At 52.5% G+C, this 20197-nt stretch overlaps 2 protein-coding genes across 7 annotated transcripts in view; one reads left to right on the top strand and one right to left on the bottom strand.

The window, feature by feature from the left end:
* Positions 1–20197, bottom strand: part of TMEM132B (transmembrane protein 132B) — a 1306862-nt gene that overhangs the window by 793458 nt on the left and 493207 nt on the right. The gene's annotated exons all lie outside the window — the stretch shown is intronic.
* The window catches only part of SCARB1 (scavenger receptor class B member 1), an 88782-nt gene continuing 74966 nt past the window's right edge, over positions 6382–20197 (top strand). For 4 of the 6 annotated variants that reach the window (XM_050748015.1, XM_050748013.1, XM_050748014.1 and 1 more), the window contains exon 1: positions 6493–6754. In XM_050748015.1, the coding sequence (XP_050603972.1) occupies positions 6629–6754 (126 nt within the window). In that variant the 5' untranslated portion in view covers positions 6493–6628. Of the gene's footprint in view, positions 6755–20197 lie in introns of all 6 variants that reach the window. The other 2 variants (XM_050748009.1, XM_050748010.1) reach the window with 2 other exon arrangements.

Below are 20197 nucleotides of genomic sequence, written 5' to 3'. Positions count from 1 at the left end.
TGACTCAGACCATGCCCGAGCCACTGATAAGGGAGCCGGGGCACAGAGAGGCTGAGCAACTTGCCCCAAGCCACCACGCCAGGCAGCCGCATGGCCCGGCAGCAGAGGCAAGCTTTTACCTTGGACTCTGGTAGATGTGATTCATCCACACACACTGACCAAGGGCCTACTGTGGGCCACGTGATGTTCAGGAGCTGGGGGCACAGCAATGGGTGAAACAGGCAGATTCCTGCCCAATGGAGCTTTTTTCATCCTAGAAGAGGAAGGAAGCCAATCAAACAAGCAAACACCTGCCCTGGAGGGCGGTCGGTGCACAGAGAGAAATGCAGCAGCCAAGGGGGATAGGGAGGGTCCTGTGGGTGGTTTGTAACTTTCCAAGGGTGGGCAGGAAGGCAGTCATTGCTGAGAAGATGACATTGGAGCATGGACCTGAAGGAAGGGAGGGTAAGCCTCCTGGGTGTTAGGGAGAGGAGCATTCCAGGAGGGGACCAGGGAGTGCAAAGGTTCTGGGGCACGAGCCGGGCGGCAGGTGGAGGAGCTCCAGGGAGGAGGGTGTGGCTGGAGCAGAGTGGGCAAGGGGAGGGAGGGGAATGAGGTCAGGGAGATGTGCCGATCTGGGTGTGTTTTGACTTTGTCTCTCTAGCATGAGATGTGGTGATCTTGTGGGCCATGGTGAGGGCTTTGACTTTTACGGTGAATGAGGTGGGAGCCACAGAAAGGTTTCTTTCTTTTTGTTTTCTTGAGAGACAGGGTTTCACTGTGTTGCCCAGGCTGGAGTGCAGTGGCACAATCATAACTCACTCACCGCAGCCTCGACTTCCTGGGCTCACATGATTCTCCCACCTCAGCCTCCTCAGTAGCTGAAACTAGAGGTACATGCCACCTTACCTGTCTAATTTATTTTTTTATATAGATGGGGTCTGGCTATGTTGCCCAGGCTGGTCTCGAACTCCTGGCCTCAAGGGATCCTCCTGCCTCAGCCTCCAAAATCACTGGGATTATAGGCATGAGCCACCATGCTTGGCCATTTCTTTAAAGTAACAGTTTTTATTGAGATATAATTTGCATATCATACATTCACCCATTTAGAGTATATAATTTGGCCAGGCATGATGGCTCACACTTGTAATCCCAGCACTTTGGGAGGCCAGGGTGGGAGGATGACCAGGATTTTGAGAGCAGCCTGGGCAACAAAGTGAGAACCTGTCCCAACAAAAATGAAAACAGGTGTGCATGGTGGCATATACTTGTCATCCAAGCTAGTCAGGAGGCTGAGGCGGGAGGATGGTTTCAAGGCTTTAGGGAGATTACACCACTGCACTCCAGCCTGGGTGGCAGAGCGAGACCCTGTCTCTTAAAAAATAAAAGTAAATAAAGTGTGCAATTTAATGGCTTTTTGTATATTCAGAGTTGTGCAACCATCATTACCACCACTTTTACCATCACTTTTGGAACATTTTCACCACTCCAAAATGAAACCCAAACCTGTAACAGTCACTCCTCATTTTCCCCAGCCCCTGGCAACCACTGGTCTACTTTTTGTCTGCATAGATCTACCTACTGTGGACATTTTTATATAAGCGGAATCATATATGTGGCCTTTGTGTCTGGCTTCTTTCACTTATCAGTGTTTTCAAGGTTCATCCATGGTGTAGCATGCGTCAGCACTTCATTCCCTTTCATGCTGAGTCATATTCCAGTGTGTGGTTATGCCACATTTTATTTGCCTGTTCACCAGCTGATGGGGGTGGGGGTTGTTTTCGCTGCTTGGCTGCTGTGAACATTTGCATCCAGGCTTCCATGTGGACACGCGCTTTCCTCTCTCCTGGGCACACACCCAGGAGTGGAACTGCTGGGTCTTAGGGGACCCCTATGTTTACCTTTTGAGGCTGCACCATTTTACAATCCCACGAGCACCTCATGAGGCTTCCAACCCCTCCAGGTCTTTGCCTACACTCATTCTCCATCTTTGATCACGAGAGGATGCTGAGCAGAGGAGGAAAAGCATCTGACTTGATTTTCCAGGAGCCCCGTGACACCATGTTGATCATGTTTTGTTATCAGTACTCTTTCTTTTCTTCTGTATCTTTGACTTTCTCCAGGGCAGGACCTCTCCCTCAAACATGACGAAGTCTTTTTTTCCCTCCTTCAGCTGCCCTCCCTGCCGCCGGAAGTGACTCCCCTCAGCAAGGCCAAGGCGGCTCACGTGTCTCAGCACCCTGTCATCTCTGCCCTTCTCTCTCGTTGAGTGACAGCATGGCGTGACATGAGGGCTCTCCAACCATGGCCTTGCAGCCTTCTTGGGTAAGCACCACGTACATTTGGACCTTGAAGACTTGGTCATGAATCAGAGTTAGACTGAGTGAGATGGTCAAGGCAGGTCAGTATCAAGGAAGTGGGGGAGGGTGTCAGGGCCAGGCAGACCACAGATTTTAGTTAACTGGCTAATTTCTGAGAACTACAAAAGTCATTTAAGAAAAGGCAACTGCACAGCTGAAGGCTGTTGAAGGCCTTAAGGAATTCAATGAAGTGATATTAATTAATCAATTGATCAGTTACTTGATTAATAAATGAGTTAATTGGCCGGGCGCGGTGGCTCAAGCCTGTAATCCCAGCACTTTGGGAGGCCGAGACGGGCGGATCACTAGGTCAGGAGATCGAGACCATCCTGGCTAACACGGCGAAACCCCGTCTCTACTAAAAACACAAAAAATTAGCCGGGCGAGGTGGCGGCACCTGTGGTCCCAGCTACTCGGGAGGCTGAGGCAGGAGAATGGCGGGAACCCGGGAGGCGGAGCTTGCAGTGAGCTGAGATCGGGCCACTGCACTCCAGCCTGGGCGACAGAGCGAGACTCCGTCTCAAAAAAAAAAAAAAAAAAAAAAAAAGAGTTAATTAGCTGATTGAGTATTTATTTATTTATTTATTTATTTATTTTTTGAGACGGAGTCTCGCTCTGTCGCCCAGGCTGGAGTGCAGTGGCCGGATCTCAGCTCACTGCAAGCTCCGCCTCCCGGGTTCCCCGCCATTCTCCTGCCTCAGCCTCCCGAGTAGCTGGGACCACAGGTGCCGCCACCTCGCCCGGCTAATTTTTTGTGTTTTTAGTAGAGACGGGGTTTCGCCGTGTTAGCCAGGATGGTCTCGATCTCCTGACCTCGTGATCCGCCCGTCTCGGCCTCCCAAAGTGCTGGGATTACAGGCGTGAGCCACCGCGCCCAGCCGAGTAAAGTATTTATTAAGTACCTGCTATGTGCCAGGCATTTTTCCAGGTGCTGGAGATACATCGATAAGCGAAACAGGGTCGGCTTCTGTGTCTCGGGAGTTGGAGGAGATGAACAAGTAAACAGATGAGACCATTTCACACAAAACAAGGTGGCCTCACAGTGGGCTAGGACTCCTGTTTTCGACAGATGCAACGGCAAAGGCTTCTCTGAGGAGCAGGTTTCAGCTGAGCCCGGAAGAGGAGAGTGGGGAGCCGTGGAAGGATCTAGGGAAAGTGTATCCTAGACAGAGGAACTGTAAGTGCAAAGGTCCTGACACAAGAAAAAGCTGGGGACGCTCAACGAACAGAAACAATGGGGGAGACGGCAGGAGATGGAGGCAGAGAGATGGGCAGGAGCCAGGTCATGTAGGTCCTGGAAATAACAATGACAGCCCCCAGCTCAGTTGCACTGACACATTCCAGGCACTGTTCTAAGCACTGGCACGGTTTTTGACTTGTTTAATCCTCACGGTAGCCCTTGGAAAGCGGCTCTTCTAATCCCTGTTTCATAGATGAGGAGACTGAGGCACAGAAAGGTCCACACCACTTCCCACAGGCAATGTGGGAAACCCCAGAGCCTGGATTTCTCTGAACCTCTCCGCCTGGGCCACCATAGCCTCACCCTAGCCACTCTGACCTCCCTCAGGAGTTGGGCCCTCCCCCTTGGGGCACTGGACCACATTCGGCCTCCTTAGAGGAAGGCAGTGCCAGGCAAAGCTGTCTAACCAGAACATAGCAGATGCTCCGTAAATATTGCTTCAGGCCAAGACATGTTGCTTAAGGATGGCCCTGGGAGAAGGCTGCTTTCTTCTGGGGTTAAGTAAGAGGTTGAGAGCATTCAAGGACTGAGCCTGCCTTACCCAGGTGCTGGGACACCACCCTCCTGTCCCTGTGTAACCCAGAAGTCTCTTGTCCTCTCAATAACTTCATTCAGAAAATGAGGGGACTGGCCTACGTGAGGGGCCCAAAACTCAAGGTGGGGCCAGTGTTGCAGGACCAGAAGGCAGGCCAGGTGGGGTGTGGGGAAGGACTTCAGGGGGTTGTGGAGCGCTTCAGGGACACACTCACCCATCTAAGGGCAACTGCTACTTAGTGCCAGCCCGCTGCTGTGCATCTTCTTCTGTTTTCTTTTCCTCCCTCTCTCTCCTTTCTTTTTTTCTTTTCTTTTTCCCAGGGTCTTCTTGTCACCCAGGCTGGAGTGTGGTGGTAAGATCAGGGCTCACTGCAGCCTTGAACTCCGTGACTCAAGGGATCATTCTGCTTCAGCCTCCTGAGTAGCTGGGACCACAGGCGCATGCCACTATGCCTGGCTAATCTTTTTTTTTTTTTTTTTTTTTTTTTGAGACGGAGTCTCGCTCTGTCGCCCAGGCTGGAGTGCAGTGGCCTGATCTCAGCTCACTGCAAGCTCCGCCTCCCGGGTTCCCGCCATTCTCCTGCCTCAGCCTCCCGAGTAGCTGGGACTACAGGCGCCGCCACCTCGCCCGGCTAGTTTTTTGTAGTTTTAGTAGAGACGGGGTTTCACTGTGTTCACCAGGATGGTTTCGATCTCCTGACCTCGTGATCCACCCGTCTCGGCCTCCCAAAGTGCTGGGATTACAGGCTTGAGCCACCGCGCCCGGCCTGGCTAATCTTTTAATTTTCTGTAGAGACTGGTCTCACTATGTTGCCCAGGCTGGTCTCCAACTAGTGGCCTCAAGCGATCCCTCACCTGGACCTTCCAAAGTGCTGGGATTACAGTTGTGGGCCACCATGCACCGGGCCTATTCTGTTTTCTTGGAGCAATTGCCTGCAATTATCCTTCACTCATTTGCTCACGTGCTTATCATTGATTTCCCTCTTCATTAGAAACGGGGGAACTCGGTTTGGGTTAACTAAGCTTCCCTGTGCGTCAGTTTTCTTTTCTTTTTTTTTTTTTTGAGGTGGAGTTTCGCTCTTGTTGCCCAGGCTGGAGTGCAATGGTGCTATCTCGGCTCACCGCAACCTCTGCCTACCGGGTTCAAGCGATTCTCCTGCCTCAGCCTCCCGAATAGCTGGGATTACAGGCACGCGTCACTACGCCTGGCTAATTTCATGTTTTTAGTAGAGACGGGGTTTCTTCATGTTGGTCAGGCTAGTCTCCAACTCCCAACCTCAGGTGATCCACCTGCCTCGGCCTTCCAAAATGCTGGGATTACAGGCCTCCCAAAATGCTGGGATTACAGGCCTCCCAAAATGCTGGGATTACAGGCCTCCTAAAATGCTGGGATTACAGGCCTCCTAAAATGCTGGGATTACAGGCATGAGCCACCACCCAGTTTTCTTATCTGTAAAATGGAGCCATTGTGTGCAAAGCACTAAGGAGGGGGCCAGCACCTAGAAGACTCCTCAGTCATTCATTCTAGAATATTTACTGTGGGCAGGCATTCCCTGCCAGGCCACGTTCTAGAGCTGAGGACGAGTGGGGGCCCTACCTCAGGGGCTGGCATCCCAGTTGGAGCACATGGTCAGAATGCAAGGATGCAAATGAATGTGAACCTGCCAGGGGGTGCTCAGTCATAGGGTGATGGTGGCACCAACGTTATGAAGGATAGAGCCAGGCGGATACCTGGGAGAATAGAATTGCCTGTGCAGGGTGTATGAAGGCCCTGGGGTTGAAGCCTGCGGGGCTTCTTCCAGGGACAGTGAGGCTGGAGATGGACTGGGGAGATGAGGGTCCATGGGGTGGTGGCGGGGCATGTGGATCGTTGTAAGGGCTTTGGGGTTCCTGGGTGGGCTGGCTAAGTCCTAATCACTGTGACCAACCTTGATGATGGTCCCGATACAGGAGGGGGAGGAGGAGGGAAAGGGAAGGGTGAGAGGCTCAGAGGGGAGAGCTGGGAGGAGGGGAGACATAGGTGGGGGAAGGGGAGGAGGAAGGTGAAGGGAGCAAGAGGGTGACGGACTCAGGCCCCATAGACATTTTGGCACAGCGGCCACGAGGCCTCCTCCGCTCCCGCCCCAAAACGGAAGCGAGGCCGTGGGGTCAGCCGCAGCATAGCGGGGCGGGTCTTGGCGGCCATGGCCCCGCCCCCTGCCCGTCCGATCAGCGCCCCGCCCCGTCCCCGCCCCGTCCCCGCCTCTCCCCCGCCCCCGGACCGCTCAGGCCCCGCCCCTGCCGCCGGAATTCTGGAGCCCAAGGAGGCCCGGGGGCGGTCTGGCGGCGCCGGCGATGGGGCATAAAACCACTGGCCACCTGCTGGGCTGCTCCTGCGTGCGCTGCCGTCCCAGATCCACCGTGCCTCTGCGGCCCGAGTGCCCGGAGTCCCCGCCTGTGTCGTTTCTGTCGCCGTCCCCGTCTCCTGCCAGGCGCGGAGCCCTGCGAGCCGCTGGTGGGCCCCAGGCGCGCAGACATGGGCGGCCCCACCAAAGCGCGCTGGGCTGCCGCGGCGCTGGGCGTCGCGGGGCTGCTGTGCGCGGTGCTGGGCGCTGTCATGATCGTGATGGTGCCCTCGCTCATCAAGCAGCAGGTCCTCAAGGTGGGTGAGGGACCCCCGGGGGTGTCCGCGCACGGACCCGGGCTGTTGAGCTCTGGGCGCCGAGGAGGACCCGCGCATTGCGGCCAAGTGCCTTAGCATGGAAGAAGAGAGCCTGTGTTCAGGAGACGGGGCGGGGGGTGGGGGGGCGGGGGGGGTGGGGAGGGGAGAGACACGCGCATAAGCGCATAAGCATTGCGATGGGTGGGCGACCGCAGCGGGATCGGCGCCCACCGGCTCCGCAGAGCACGAGGGAGGCCAGGTGCATCGGGAGGGGGCCGCTGCCCGCCTCTTCACCACCCTCATCGCCCCAGACTGAGGCTGGAGGGCAAAAGGGGAACCCAGGGGCTTTGCTGGAGGCGCAGGCCAGGGTTGGGGAGCCCTGGATGGGAGCCCACCCGGAGGCCTGACCCCCCCCGAAAGGGTCTGGGAGCCCACGACAAATCAGGAGTGTGGATGGGTTGCTTCCGTGGTGCCACCCGAAGGAGCCCAGGAGTGCGACGCCTGCTTTCACAGAAGCCGGTAGCAGGGTCCGGTAAAATTAGAGCTGCACTTTGCTTGTATCCTGTGAGCCCGGGAGGACAGGAACCTTCTGTGAGGCCCACGTGGGTGCCCAGCTCACATGGTAGGTGCTCAGCTGAGCATCCTCCGCTGCCCAGAATCCCCCCATAAGAATCCTTTCCAGGAGGTAGAATGCGCGACCCTGTTCTCCCTGTTCACTGCCTTCATGATTCAGTCTGGAAACTATAAGCCGCTTTTCTCCCCAGATTCATGCAGAGACAGGCACCAGCCCAAGGTCCTCTGAGTGCACGCAGCCTGAGGTCTTTCCTCTGATCCACACTATTGCCCTTTCAACCAGGGAGACAGATTAGGCGGTCAGCTGGTCTGCAGATGGACAGACTCTGCCCTGGGTGCCAATGTTTGAATGAGCCTGGAGTTAGGGAAGGACTTGGAGATTGCAGAGTATCACATTTGAGCTAAAAGTCATTTAGAGTTTTGAAGCCCTGGAGCCAGCACCTGCAGTGGAGGGAAGGGGAAACTGGGGCTCACTGTTATCAAAGTTCCAGCCAGATGCTGAGCTGGGGTGAATATTGGACATTGTCACGCTAATGGACATCTTTTCCCCTTGGCCTGCCTCTTTAGACTGAGTTTCTTAAGAACGGCTCGTTGTCCACATTTCATGTCTGTTCCCTCATTTACAGAGCGAATGAATGAGTGAATGAATGAAGCATACGTCTGCTTAGATCTGGCTGCCACTTCTTGGGACCCAGCTAGCTGGCTTTAAATACGGAGCAACATGTGGCCTCTCTCAAGGTCTCTGGGTGAGCAGTTGTCTAGAGCATCTTGGCCATGTTGTGTCTATTTTTGATTTTTCAAATCTTATCCTGTCAAAGCCTGTAGTCTGATTGCACAGAGGTCCCGGTGGAGGGTGACACTGTCTCTGGGGATGGCAGGAAAAGCAACAGAATGGCCTCTTCCTCCCCATGACAGCTCAGAGTCTTTCTCTGTTACACTTTGGGAGTTTTATTTCTGTGGCCTACTCATACTGAAACATGTGTGTCAGTGACAGCCTTGTGGCTGCTGCAGTGCCAGGACCCCACAGTGTGTATGCAGGGTCCCTGGAGGGGCTGTCACTCAGGCAGTGCGAGCATGTGACCTTGTGCTGTGAGTGAGCACCTAGTCTCTTGCTTTGGGAGTGTGGGGGTGGTGGGATTTATGCCAGGTAAAGAGTCTCGCCAACTCAGTTATTCGGGGGCTGATTTCAAGGTGTTTTCTTTCTCAGGATGTCATCAGGTTAAGGATGTCAGTAGGATGTGTGAGCGTGTGTGTGTGCGTGTACCACACATGCATGCACCACCAAATTTCCCCACTCCTCTCCTGGGCTTCTAAAGAGGAAAACCACATTGTCCTCAATTGTCCTGGAGCTAGGAGCATCTGGCTTAAAGTTGAGCAGGAGCCTCCCAGCATCCTTCTGTAGATATCCCAAAGGCTATTGGTCTGGGGCTGAGTGGCGTGAAGGCAGGAAGACACGCCCAGCCCAAGACGGCCACTTCTGGAACCGCCCAGGCTGGAGCAGCGGCCAAGTGCCTTAGCATGGAAGAAGAGAGCCTGTGTTCAGGGGACAGGGCGGGAGAGACACGCGCATAAGCAGAGATTGCCCGCTGGTGTTTTCTTTGGCTGCATGAGTCTGTGTGCAACTTGAATGGGAGGCCTTGTGCTTTGATTTTTTTTAATATGCTTTTTGGTTAGTGACAGGAGTCCCTACAGTTGGCCCTCTGTGTCTGCAGGTTCTGCATCCATGGATTCAATCAACTGCAGATTGAAAGTATTCAGAAAAAATCCCCCCAAAATAACGATACAACAAAAAAATAGACATAAAAACAATACTGTATAACAACTATTGACATAGCATTTACATCGTATTAGGTATTATAAGTAACCTAGAGATGATCTGAAGAATATGGGAGGATGTGCATAGGTGATATGCAAATATCACAGCATTTTATGTCAGAGACTTGAGCATCTGCAGGTCTCGGTATCTATGGGGGTCCTGGAACCAATTCCCCTCTGACACTGAGGGACGACTTTATATAAAATATATGAATACTTGCTCGTAAAAAAAGTTCAAATGGAGGAAAAAGAGAAAGTTTCCCCCATTTTATTCCCCTCCTCAGCTATTATCACCATCATTGGTGTGGATCTTTCTAGACCCTTTTCTGTGTACCAAGAGCCTGTATGTATACATATCAATACATATATTTTACATAACTTGAACTAAGTGCAAATGAACTTGAACATGTGTAATTATCTTGCAATTTGCTTTTCAATTCAAAGATATTATCTGAAAAATTTTCCATGTCTCAGCAATAAATGTACCCCGCGTTTTCCTTCATCACTGCTGGTTTTCCTTTGAATGGTTATAGACTTGTTTACCTGTTTCTCCACTGACTGATCATTTTCTTTTTTTTTTTCTTGAGACGGAGTCTTGCTCTGTCACCCAGGCTGGAGTGCAGTGGCCGGATCTCAGCTCACTGCAAGCTCCGCCTCCCGGGTTCACGCCATTCTCCTGCCTCAGCCTCCCAAGTAGCTGGGACTACAGGCGCCCGCCACCTCGCCCGGCTAGTTTTTTGTATTTTTTAGTAGAGACGGGGTTTCACCGTGTTAGCCAGGATGGTCTTGATCTCCTGACCTCGTGATCCGCCCGTCTCGGCCTCCCAAAGTGCTGGGATTACAGGCTTGAGCCACCGCGCCTGGCCTGACTGATCATTTTCTCTGTCACAAATGACAGCGATATCCCGACACATCCCTCTTCGTGTGGTTCATGAACATTTCCATAGGGTGGATTTCTAGAAGTGGGGCCTTGGGAGCAGGTGTGATCAGTTTGAGTTTTGAAGATTATGGCCAAATTGCCCTCTGCACAGCTCTGTTGCTACATGCACCCACAAGGTATGGAACTGTGCCACTTCCCCTATCTCTGCCATCACTGGTGATTACTGATTTATCATTACCATTTTTTGGTAGCCAAGTTCCCATGGGTCTCTGGTCCTCCAAGGAAGGCCCAGCTGGTGGACATGGGGAGAGGCCCCTCACTGGGTTACAAAAAAGGGATGGTCATCTTCCAAGGCCTCCATCTTCAATGATGAGCTGGAGTGAAGATGTGGATATTATCACACTAGTTGACATATTTTCCCCCTTGGCCTGCTTCTTTAGACTGAATTTCTTAAGAATGACTTCTTGTCCACATTTCCTGTCTTTGTCCTTGTCACAGAACTTGGATGTGTGCCCCCAGGGATCTGAACCATGTCTTCGTTATTCACCAGATCACCCGAGGTCAGAAGTTTGAGACTAGCCTGGCCAACATGGCTAAACTGCATCTCTACTAAAAAATACAAAAATTAGCTGGACATGGTGGTGCATGCCTGTAATCCCAGCTACTCAGGAGGCTGAAGCAGGAGAATAGCTTGAACCTGGGAGGCTGAGGTTGCAGTGAACCAAGATTGCACCACTGCCTTCCAGTCTGGGTGATGGAGTGAGACTCCATCTCAAAAAAAAAAAAAAAAAATGAAGAAACTTAGATATATGTCTCAGCATGGGTAGGCCATAATTGAAAAAAAGCTAATTACTAATCAAAAAAAGTAATTACTTTTTTACTAATTACTAATTGAAAAAAGCTCTGGTACTATTTATGTTAAAAAAAAAAAAACCCACCAAACAATATTCTATATTTTCTTTCAGTTTTTATTTTTATTTTTGTAGAGACAAGGTCTCACAGTGTTACCCAGGCTGGTCTCATACTCCTGGCCTTAAGTCATCCTCCTGCCTTGGCCTTCCAAAGCACTGGGATTGTAGGTGTGAGCCACCGTGCCCTGCCATTATTTTCAATGGCTTAATATTAGAATATGTAAATATTGAAGTTTGGGAAAGGTGAGACTAACAGAAGTGGATACTCTCACGAGAGAAGGCGGGACACTGGGGGTGTGGACAAAGGAAACCTAATACTTTATCTGTAATGCTCCTATTTTTTGTTTTAACAAATAAAATTATCCACATGCTACGTATTTGATTCAAAGTTACAAGGCCAAGCATGGTGGCTCACGCTTGCAATCCCAGCACTTTACGGGGCTGAGGTGGGAGGGTCACTTGAAACCGCGAGTTCAAGACTATCCTGGGCAACATAGTGAGACCCCATCTCTACAAAAATAATAATAATAAAAAAACTAAGCTGGCACATGGTGGCATGCACCTATAGTCCTAGCTACTCGAGAGGCTGAGGTGGGAGGATCTCTTGAGCCCAGGAGCTCGAGGCTGCAGTGAGCTGTGTTTGTGCCACTGTACTCCAACCTGGGCAACAGAGTGAAATCCCATCCTTTAAAAAGAAATTACAAATGAATAGACACATAGCTTTCCCCAAAGACTGGCCAGATGAATGCGCCACACGGACCGAGGAGGCACACTGCAAAGGGGCCCCGTGGTCGAGGTTGCTTGGAGAGGCTTTGGGGAAGTGCGACTCATTTCTTCTCCCTTCCACCCGTGGGGAGGATTGGAGACAGGTGTTTGGACGGACACACTAAGGGCCGCGATTGTGAACTTCATGGCATCCACTCACGGGCGGCTTACTGTGCACTAGGCAGGGTTCAAAGCACCTTTGTGAAAATCGTCTCGTTTAGTCCCTGCAGAGGGCCATGACATACGACTTATTGTCATCAGTGTCCGTTAAGGAGACAAGATGAAGGGAGTAATTTGCCCCAAGTGACCTCGCTGGTGTGTGTGTGTGTGTGAGAAGGTGTCTGTCTCTGTCCCAGAGGCCGATGCCGTGAGAACGGGGACTCTTGCTCCCATTCCCTGGATCTGAACCTGGCGTGCAGCTGTGCTCAAGTATGTGGGTGAGTAATGAAGGCCCATTTCAGGTCCTGAGGGGCACACATCCAAGTTCCTGTGTGTCTCTGGTCCTCCAAGGAAGGCCCAGCTGGTGGACGTGGGCCTTCTTCCAAGGCCACCCTCTTCAATGATAGGCCTCATGGCCTTCTTCCATGTCCAGGAGAGAACCTGGGTCCCCTCTGCTGTCTTTAAGTTGGTTTTCTAGTTGGACTCAACCTCGGTTGCCTTATCCCGCTGCTGGGCTGCCCCCGCCTATGGTCCCTGTCTCAATAAACAGCACCCCCATTTGTTTCTCCAGGGGTAGAGGCAAAAACCTTAGGTCATCTTTGCCTGCATGCTTTTTTCTGATACCCCTGTATCTGCGGAGACAGGGGCTTTCCCATCACTATCACTGCAGCGTCCCTGAGGGCCATAGCAGCACCTGAGCTCCTTGCCAACCCTTCACCAGTCAGGTTACAGAATGAATGAGGCGTGTGCGACCCCCCAGCCCTGGCCTCAGGCTCTTTGTCTCACCCCTGCCTCCCTCAGCCAGAGTCACACAGTGAGCCTCAGGGAGCCCAGGCACCAGGGCCAGCCAGGGAGGGCACCGACTGTCCCTGAGTTTGTGCCTTTTGGGAAATCTTTGTCAATCAGTTAAAAGGTGGGGGTTCGTGAGAGATAACAGTCAATGGGCACTCGCTGTAGCTGGACACTGTTCTAAGTGTTTATGTGCATTATTTCTTTTAGTATCTAAAATAGGTACTATTGTGTCTTGTTTTATTGAGGGAAATGGATGCAAAGAGCCGGAAAGTAACTTGCGCCATGTCACACAGCTCCAAGTGGTTGAATCAGGATTTCAAGTTGGGGGGCTCGACTCCACAGCCGGTCCCGGCGGCCTCTGCAGACTGCGTCCTCCCGGTTCTCCGCGTGTCTGAGCAGGTCGACTGCATGCTTAAGGCGGGCGGCGGGGGGTCCCTTCTTATAATGTCTTCCTGGGCTGCCCCTTCCTTTTCTGTGTATCACCAGGGAACAGCAGGGTCCCTTCGAGGCCTTTGTCCTGATAATGACCCCGCCAAACATTGCTGGTGCAGAGTGCACCCTGGCCTCTCCCTTCTGGGGGGAGTCTGAGACCAGGGACGTGTTCTTCAATCACAGGCACCAAGTGAGGCTCCCGGGGAGGCCATCTCTTCCTAGCCCAGGGCTCCCAGTGACCCTGGGGGCTGGACTCCCACCCGTCCTGCAGGGGCGGTCCGCTCTGTGCCTTTATCAGCCCCCCAGTGGAACCAGGGAGGGAGGTCCGGTGTCTCTAGCTACCGGGCGTTTCCTGTAGGACCCCCATGTCTGGACGCATGGGACAAAGCCCTCGAACTGATCACTGGTCACGGGTGGGGAGGTGGCTCCTCAGAGGAGAGCTCGGATCACAGGTGTGTGCCAGTTCTGTTTTGTTTTTCTTCCTCTTTCCTGCCATTGAACTTCCTACTCCTGGCATGTGAGAGACAACTTCAACTTACTCCCTGGCGACGGCTGAAAAACAGGGGCTATTTTTAGTTTGCCTGAGTCTAGTTGATTTGCTCCTGGTAGATTTGCCTCTCCCTGTCTTCATGAGTGTGTGTTTGCACACACGTGGGTTGGTGCGTGTACATATGTGTTAATGGTGAAAACAGTGACACACACCTGTGTAGGCATGCACACACCTGCCTTGATGTGTGACCACATGATGTGTGTGCAGACACCTGTGTTGGTATGTGCCCACATGTGTTGACGCAGGCGCACATGGCGTGTCTGTACACGCACACGGACACACATGAACACATGTGTTTATGCGTGTCCGTGTGTGTCGATGTCTGCACATACATGTTGATGTGTCCTGCTGTTGTCTGGCCTTTCCAGGGCCAGGCCCGGCACCCGGGGTTTCCAGGAAATATTCCCTGTCCCTTCCTGGAATGGCCGGTACTTGCTGTACCTCCACCGGGAGACGCACCCTGATTAATTAGAACGTGGTGAAGCTCAGCCACCTGGATTCGCCTTACCCTGGCTTTCGGTTTCTAGCAAATGCGATGGAAGTGAGTCCCCCCGTGTGGAGGGCTTGCTCCATGAAGGTGTTTTTCCTGGATGAGTCTTGGTCCCAATGGCGATTTGCTGCGGGCTCGTTGGCACTGTCATCCGTGGGTCCTGCATGGAGGTTCCTTAGTGTCCAGAGGGTGATTCCATGCCTGTGGTCAGCAGAAGAGAGGCCCCTGAGGCCATAGCCACTCCCCCCGAGGCTGAGCCCAGAGAGTTTGTGGTTTACGTCTTGGGCCTGGAGGAGTCTGTGGAGGAGTGTTCCGTGCAGGCCTTCTGCTCCGGGAGGTGCTGGCAGCTCTGATACCACAAACACATTAATTGTGCGGAGAATTCAATACTAGGGCTTGGTCAAAAATCAAAAACACAAAACAAAAAGAGAATCCCTTTTATTCACCTCGTCTCCCTCCCCCTGTTTGAATGTGACTTTGGGCTCCGCTGGCCCCCTTAAACGGCCCAGGGGCTGGCTCCCTGCAGGTGTCCGGCGATTTTCCTCCCAAAGCCTGGGTGAGATATGGAGCCACTCTGCCTGCTCAGAAGCTCCCCAGGCCCAGGGTTCCAGGAAGCCTCGTGGCCCAAGGCATGGCCATCTTAATTTTCTTGTTTTCTTTCCCTCCACTCCATTGTTTCTTCCTGTTCACTGATTGCCTGTGCTGGGGAGGGGGAAGGAACAGGAGGGGCCTGACCTTGTTCGCTTCCTGACATTTTGCGTGAAGTTCCTTCCACCTTCTCTGGAAGCTTCTAGAAGGACCCTTGAGGCTCTTTAAATCTCCATTATCTGGGTTTTCCTCCTGCCTTCCTGGCTGCTCTCGTCTTGCCTGCTGATGCCTCCTCATTTCCTTGGCCTCCTGCCTCCTACTGGTGGAGCCCTGGGCATCCTTTCTGTGCGTCCTCATCCCTCATCCTTGGGGTGAGCTCCTCCAGCCTCGCGTCTGAATGGCATCTCTTGTCCTGACTACTCCCAAATTGGTATCCCTGGGCCCAGACCTTTCCCCTGAATCCCACCCCTGAGCATCCAATGGCATCCATATCTCAACTTGGGGTCAAAGGCAGCTCACGCTTGCCCCGGCTGGCTCCTCATCACCCCCGGCCACACCTGTGGCTCCCACCAGCTTCCCACTCCATCAGGAGCCTCCCCCCTCATCTTCCAGTTGCCTGGGCCAACATCTTGCACTCAGCCTTGACTGTTCTCTCCACTTCCTTCAACGAACGCTTCAGAAAGTTTTATGGCTTCATCTAAATATACCCAGATTCCAACCACTTCTTACCACGCCCGAGGCGCCATCACCTCTGGTCCAAGGCACCATCACCTTTCCCCTGGATTCCTGCATCCGCCTCCTCACTGGCCTCTCTGTGTTCACCGTTGCTCCCCAGTGGGGTTTCTCAATAAACAGCCACAGGAGCCCATCAAAACTGCACTTAACTTACCTCCTCCGCTCAAAGCCCTGACATGGCCAGACCCATCCCCTAGGAGTCACAGCCAGGTCCTAACCTAGCCCAGGACCTGTGCAATCCACCCCTGCCACTTTTCTGGCAACGTCCCCATTCCCTTTTCCCTTGCACAATGGCCTCCTGGCCATTCCTCAGCCCCACCGGTCCAATCGCCTTAGCTCTCTCGTGACACAAGCCCTCTCATCTCCTGTAGGTCTCTGTTCAGCTCTGACTTGCTCATGGAGACCCCCCCAACTCTGTTTGTGCATCATGCAGATTCCCCCTCATCCCCCTGTGCTCCCAGCCCTTCTTACTCGCTCTGCTTCTCTGTGGCCCTGTCAGCCACTGAGATACCCTGGAACTTCCCTGTGTCTCATGTTGATTGTTTATTGTCTATTTCTCCCCATGAGAATGTCGGACCTTGAGAGCAGGGAGCTTTGTGTTGTTTGTTGCCATGACTGAAGCCCCTGGAACGATGCCTAGCACATAATCTCAGGTTCTCAAATATTTATTGAAAGGATGTTTAAAAGACAAGGGTTGTTTCAAAGGATGGTTCGTGACCAGTCGCAGGTTGTGGTCCTGTGCAGGGGGATGGGACCTACTCCTCCACCTGCCACAGCCATCGCCCCAGACTGAGCTGCCACCATCATTTCCCAGTGGGTGCTGGAGTGTCCTCATGGGGCTGTTTGCTCTGCTGATTCATACCACACTGTTGTCACTTCTCCCCATCAAAGCCAGGATGCTCTTTAAAACATGCAAAATGGGCCAGGCACAGTGGCTCATGCCTGTAATCCCAGAACTTAGGGAGGCCGAAGTGGGTGGATCACCTGAGGTCAGGAGTTCAAGACCAGCCTGGCCAACATGGTGAAACCTCGTCTCTACTAAAAATACAAAAATTAGCCAGGCATGGTGGCATGTGCCTGTAATTCCAGCTACGCAGGGGTTGCAGTGAGCCGAGATTGCACCATTGCACTCCAGCCTGGGAGACAGAGCAAGACTCCATCTCCAAAACAAAACAAAACAAAACAAAACAAACCCTATGCAAATCGGATCATTTCACGAAGCTGAATAAAATCTTCCTGCATTTGGTATCAAAGCTGTAGGCCTCATTTTCACGGGCCCTGCCCATCTCAACTCAGCATTCTCACCCCACTGCAACCTCACAGGCCTTCCTTTTCCTCCAACATGTCACGCGCTGTCCTGGCTCAGGGCTTTTGGACTTGCTTTTTCTTTTGCCTGGACCGTCTTTTTGTCCCCCTGGCTCTTATGCTTGGTTCCTCTTTTATGTTTAAACGTAAACTTTTGAAGCTTAAATGTAACCTTTTGAAGAAGACACCCCCTGACTGCCCACCACACTCAATGGACAGTTGCCCCCCACGTCCACTGTCTGTGCCATCTGTGTGGTTTTTAAGCTGGAGGGCAATGGCCCCATCTTGGCTCACTGCAACCTCCTCCTCCCTGGTTCAAGCGACTCTCCAGCTTTGCCTCTTGAGTAGCTGGGATTACAGGCATGCGCCACCATGCCCAGCTAATATTGTATTTTTAGTAGAGATGAGGTCTCACCGTGTTAGTCAAGCTGGTCTCGAACTCCTGACTTCAGGTGATCCATCTGTCTCAGCTTCCCAAAGTGCTGGGATTACAGGCGTGAGCCACCGTGCCTGGCTTGTGCCATCTGTGTTATAACCACTCCATGCTATTCCCTTCTGAGCCCTTAACAGTCTCTGAAAGTATCTCATCCACTTGTGTGAGTTCCATGAGGACAGAGACTATATCTGTCTCGTTCATGGCTGCATTCCATAGTTGGAGACCTTTGTCCATGTCAGAGGACTGCTTAGGGTAGGACCTTGGGCTAAGGCAGAGAGAGGCCCCTGTGGGGGTCCTCCACAGCGTGGACTTTGGAGCCAGGTTCCCTGAGTTTAGCAGTGGCTCTTGCACTGCCTATCTCTGGGGCTGTGGGTGAGTTGCATAACCCTGCCGGGTTTGTTTCCCCGGGCCTCCCTCCTCGGGCTGTAGCCAAGGGTAAGCGAGGTCATATGCCCTGGGGAGCATCCCGAAGCCTGGATCGCTGGGATGCCTCCACAGATTGTAGGCCTGAGTCTTTTTTTTTTTTTTTTTTTTTTTTTTTTTTTTGAGACGGAGTCTCGCTCTGCCGCCCAGGCTGGAGTGCAGTGGCCGGATCTCAGCTCACTGCAAGCTCCGCCTCCCGGGTTCACGCCATTCTCCTGCCTCAGCCTCCTGAGTAGCTGGGACTACAGGCGCCCGCCACCGCGCCCGGCTAGTTTTTTGTATTTTTTAGTAGAGACGGGGTTTCACCGTGTTAGCCAGGATGGTCTCGATCTCCTGACCTCGTGATCCGCCCGTCTCGGCCTCCCAAAGTGCTGGGATTACAGGCTTGAGCCACCGCGCCCGGCCTAGGCCTGAGTCTTAACACACTCCATCTGGATTTCGGTGACTTCTGCCTGGTTCCAGTGCTGGGGTGTTTCCCTGTCTGAGCTTTGGTGGCTTCTGATTGACCCCTTTCCTGCCCCAGCATGAAGGTGGAGTGGCCAGAAGGAAGGGATATGGGGGTATAAAGATGTCATCAAGGCTGTCTGTGGATGGTGGATAAAGAGACAGCACCTGTCCTGGTGGAGGGGCCACAGGAAGCGTGGAGGCTGTTTCTGGGGCCACCTCCTGCCTCCAAGAGGAAGCAGGGATCCTCCTGTTGGCATCTTGGTCCCATCAAGTCTCTTGGATGGGGCTGGGGTTGGGAGTGTTTCTCTCCCTGAGCATTTAAACCGAGGTTCATTATTTAGAATGGAACCATTTATGGGCCAGGCGCGGTGTCATGCCTGTAATCCCAGCACTCTAGGAGGCTGAGGTGGGTGGATCACTTGAGATCAGGAGTTCGAGACCAGCCTGGCCAACATGGTGAAACCTCATCTCTACTAAAAACACAAAAATTAGCTGGGCATGGTGGCACACACCTGTAGTCCCAGCTACTTGGGAGGCTGAGGCAGAGGACTGCTTGAACTCGGGAGGTGGAGGTTGCAGTGAGCTGAGATTGCGCCACTGCACTCTAGCCTGGGTGACAGCGAGATTCCATCTCAAAAAAAAAAAAAAAAAAAAAGGAATGGAGTCCTTTATGTTTCACTTTGTTCTCATTAGCAGGACTGTGCGAGGCTGAGTCAGGAGACCGAGGTCCATTTTGCTGGTGATTTCGCTCTGTGCAGGAATGTGGAGGTGTGGCCCATAAGCATGCCATTTATGCAAAACCATCTACATGCACTCAATTTAAAAAAAGGAAAACAGCAGTGACCCTCGTAAGTAGACTTGGTTAGTGTCAATGTAGGGAGTGAGTTTCTTGTGACCCTGCTGTTCCTCCTGAGTCCCGTGACAGGGCATCCGGACAGGCTGGATGCGATTCTGGAATTAGATTCCTATGTTTTTGTATGTACGTCTCAGTCTCACTTGCCAGTGGCTTCCTCGGATGCTTAGAAAATAAATGGCATCTGCACCACGTCACGGAGAAACTGACTGCTTTGGAATTCCCAGAAGCTCCTGGAAGGGAACCTTCCTGAGGGATATTGAAGGAGAATTAAATAATTTTCTCAGTGACTGGGACAGGTTATGCTGTCAATGCTCATTGGCTGTGATTGGCTGGGCTGGGATCACATGTGCATCCTTGGACCAATTGCTGTGGCTCGAGTAATGGACTGCTGTGATTGGTCAGCCTTGGGTCGCCTGGCCATTTGGAGCCAGGGAGGGAAGTTGTTCTTGTCCATACAGACTCATGTAGGAGTGGGGTGGTTCCCTAAAGGTAAAAAGGAGGGGCCGTTGGCAGGGAGATGAGAGAGCCATAGGCAGCAAAAGTGGGGCTGGGCTCCTTTGCCCCCAAGTAGCTTCCCACTTCATCCCCGCATTGCCTTTCACTGTCTTTGGCTGTTACAGTATTAGAGATTATTTTGTTTGGCTGATTATTTTGTTTACCAAGGCCTCTTGAGGAGGTAGTAGCTTACTAGTTGTTTATTTATTATTTATTTATTTGTTTATTTTGAGACGGAGTTTCTCTCTTGTTGCCCAGGCTGGAGTGCAGTGGTGCGATCTCAGCTCACTGCAACCTTTGCCTCCCAGGTTCAAGCGATTCTCCTGCCTCAGCCTCCCAAGTAGCTGGGATTACAGGCATGCACCACTATGCCCAGCTAATTTTGTATTTTTAGTAGAGACGGGGTTTCTCCATGTTGGCCATGCCGGTCTCGAACTCCTGACCTCAGGTGATCCGCCCGCCTTGACTTCCCAAAGTGCTGGGATCACAGGTGTGAGCCACCACGCCTGGCCTACTTATTTATTTTTTTTGAGACATGATCTCGGTCTGTCACCTGGGCTGGAGTGTAGTGGCATGATCTTGGTTCACAGCAACCTCCACCTCCCGGGTTTAAGAGATTCTCCTGCCTCATCCTCCTGAGTAGTTGGGATTAGAGGTGCCCTCCACCACGCCTGGCTAATTTTTGTATTTTTAGTAGAGGCGGGGTTTTGCCAGGTTGGCCAGGCTAGTCTGGAACTCTTGACCTCAAATGATCCACCCACTTTGGCCTCCCAAAGTGCTGGAATTATAGG

The sequence above is a fragment of the Macaca thibetana genome, chromosome 11 (assembly GCF_024542745.1).
Source record: "Macaca thibetana thibetana isolate TM-01 chromosome 11, ASM2454274v1, whole genome shotgun sequence".
Lineage (NCBI taxonomy): Eukaryota > Metazoa > Chordata > Mammalia > Primates > Cercopithecidae > Macaca > Macaca thibetana.
Note: the sequence above shows the minus strand (reverse complement) of the source record. Positions and strands in the feature narration are given on the sequence as shown.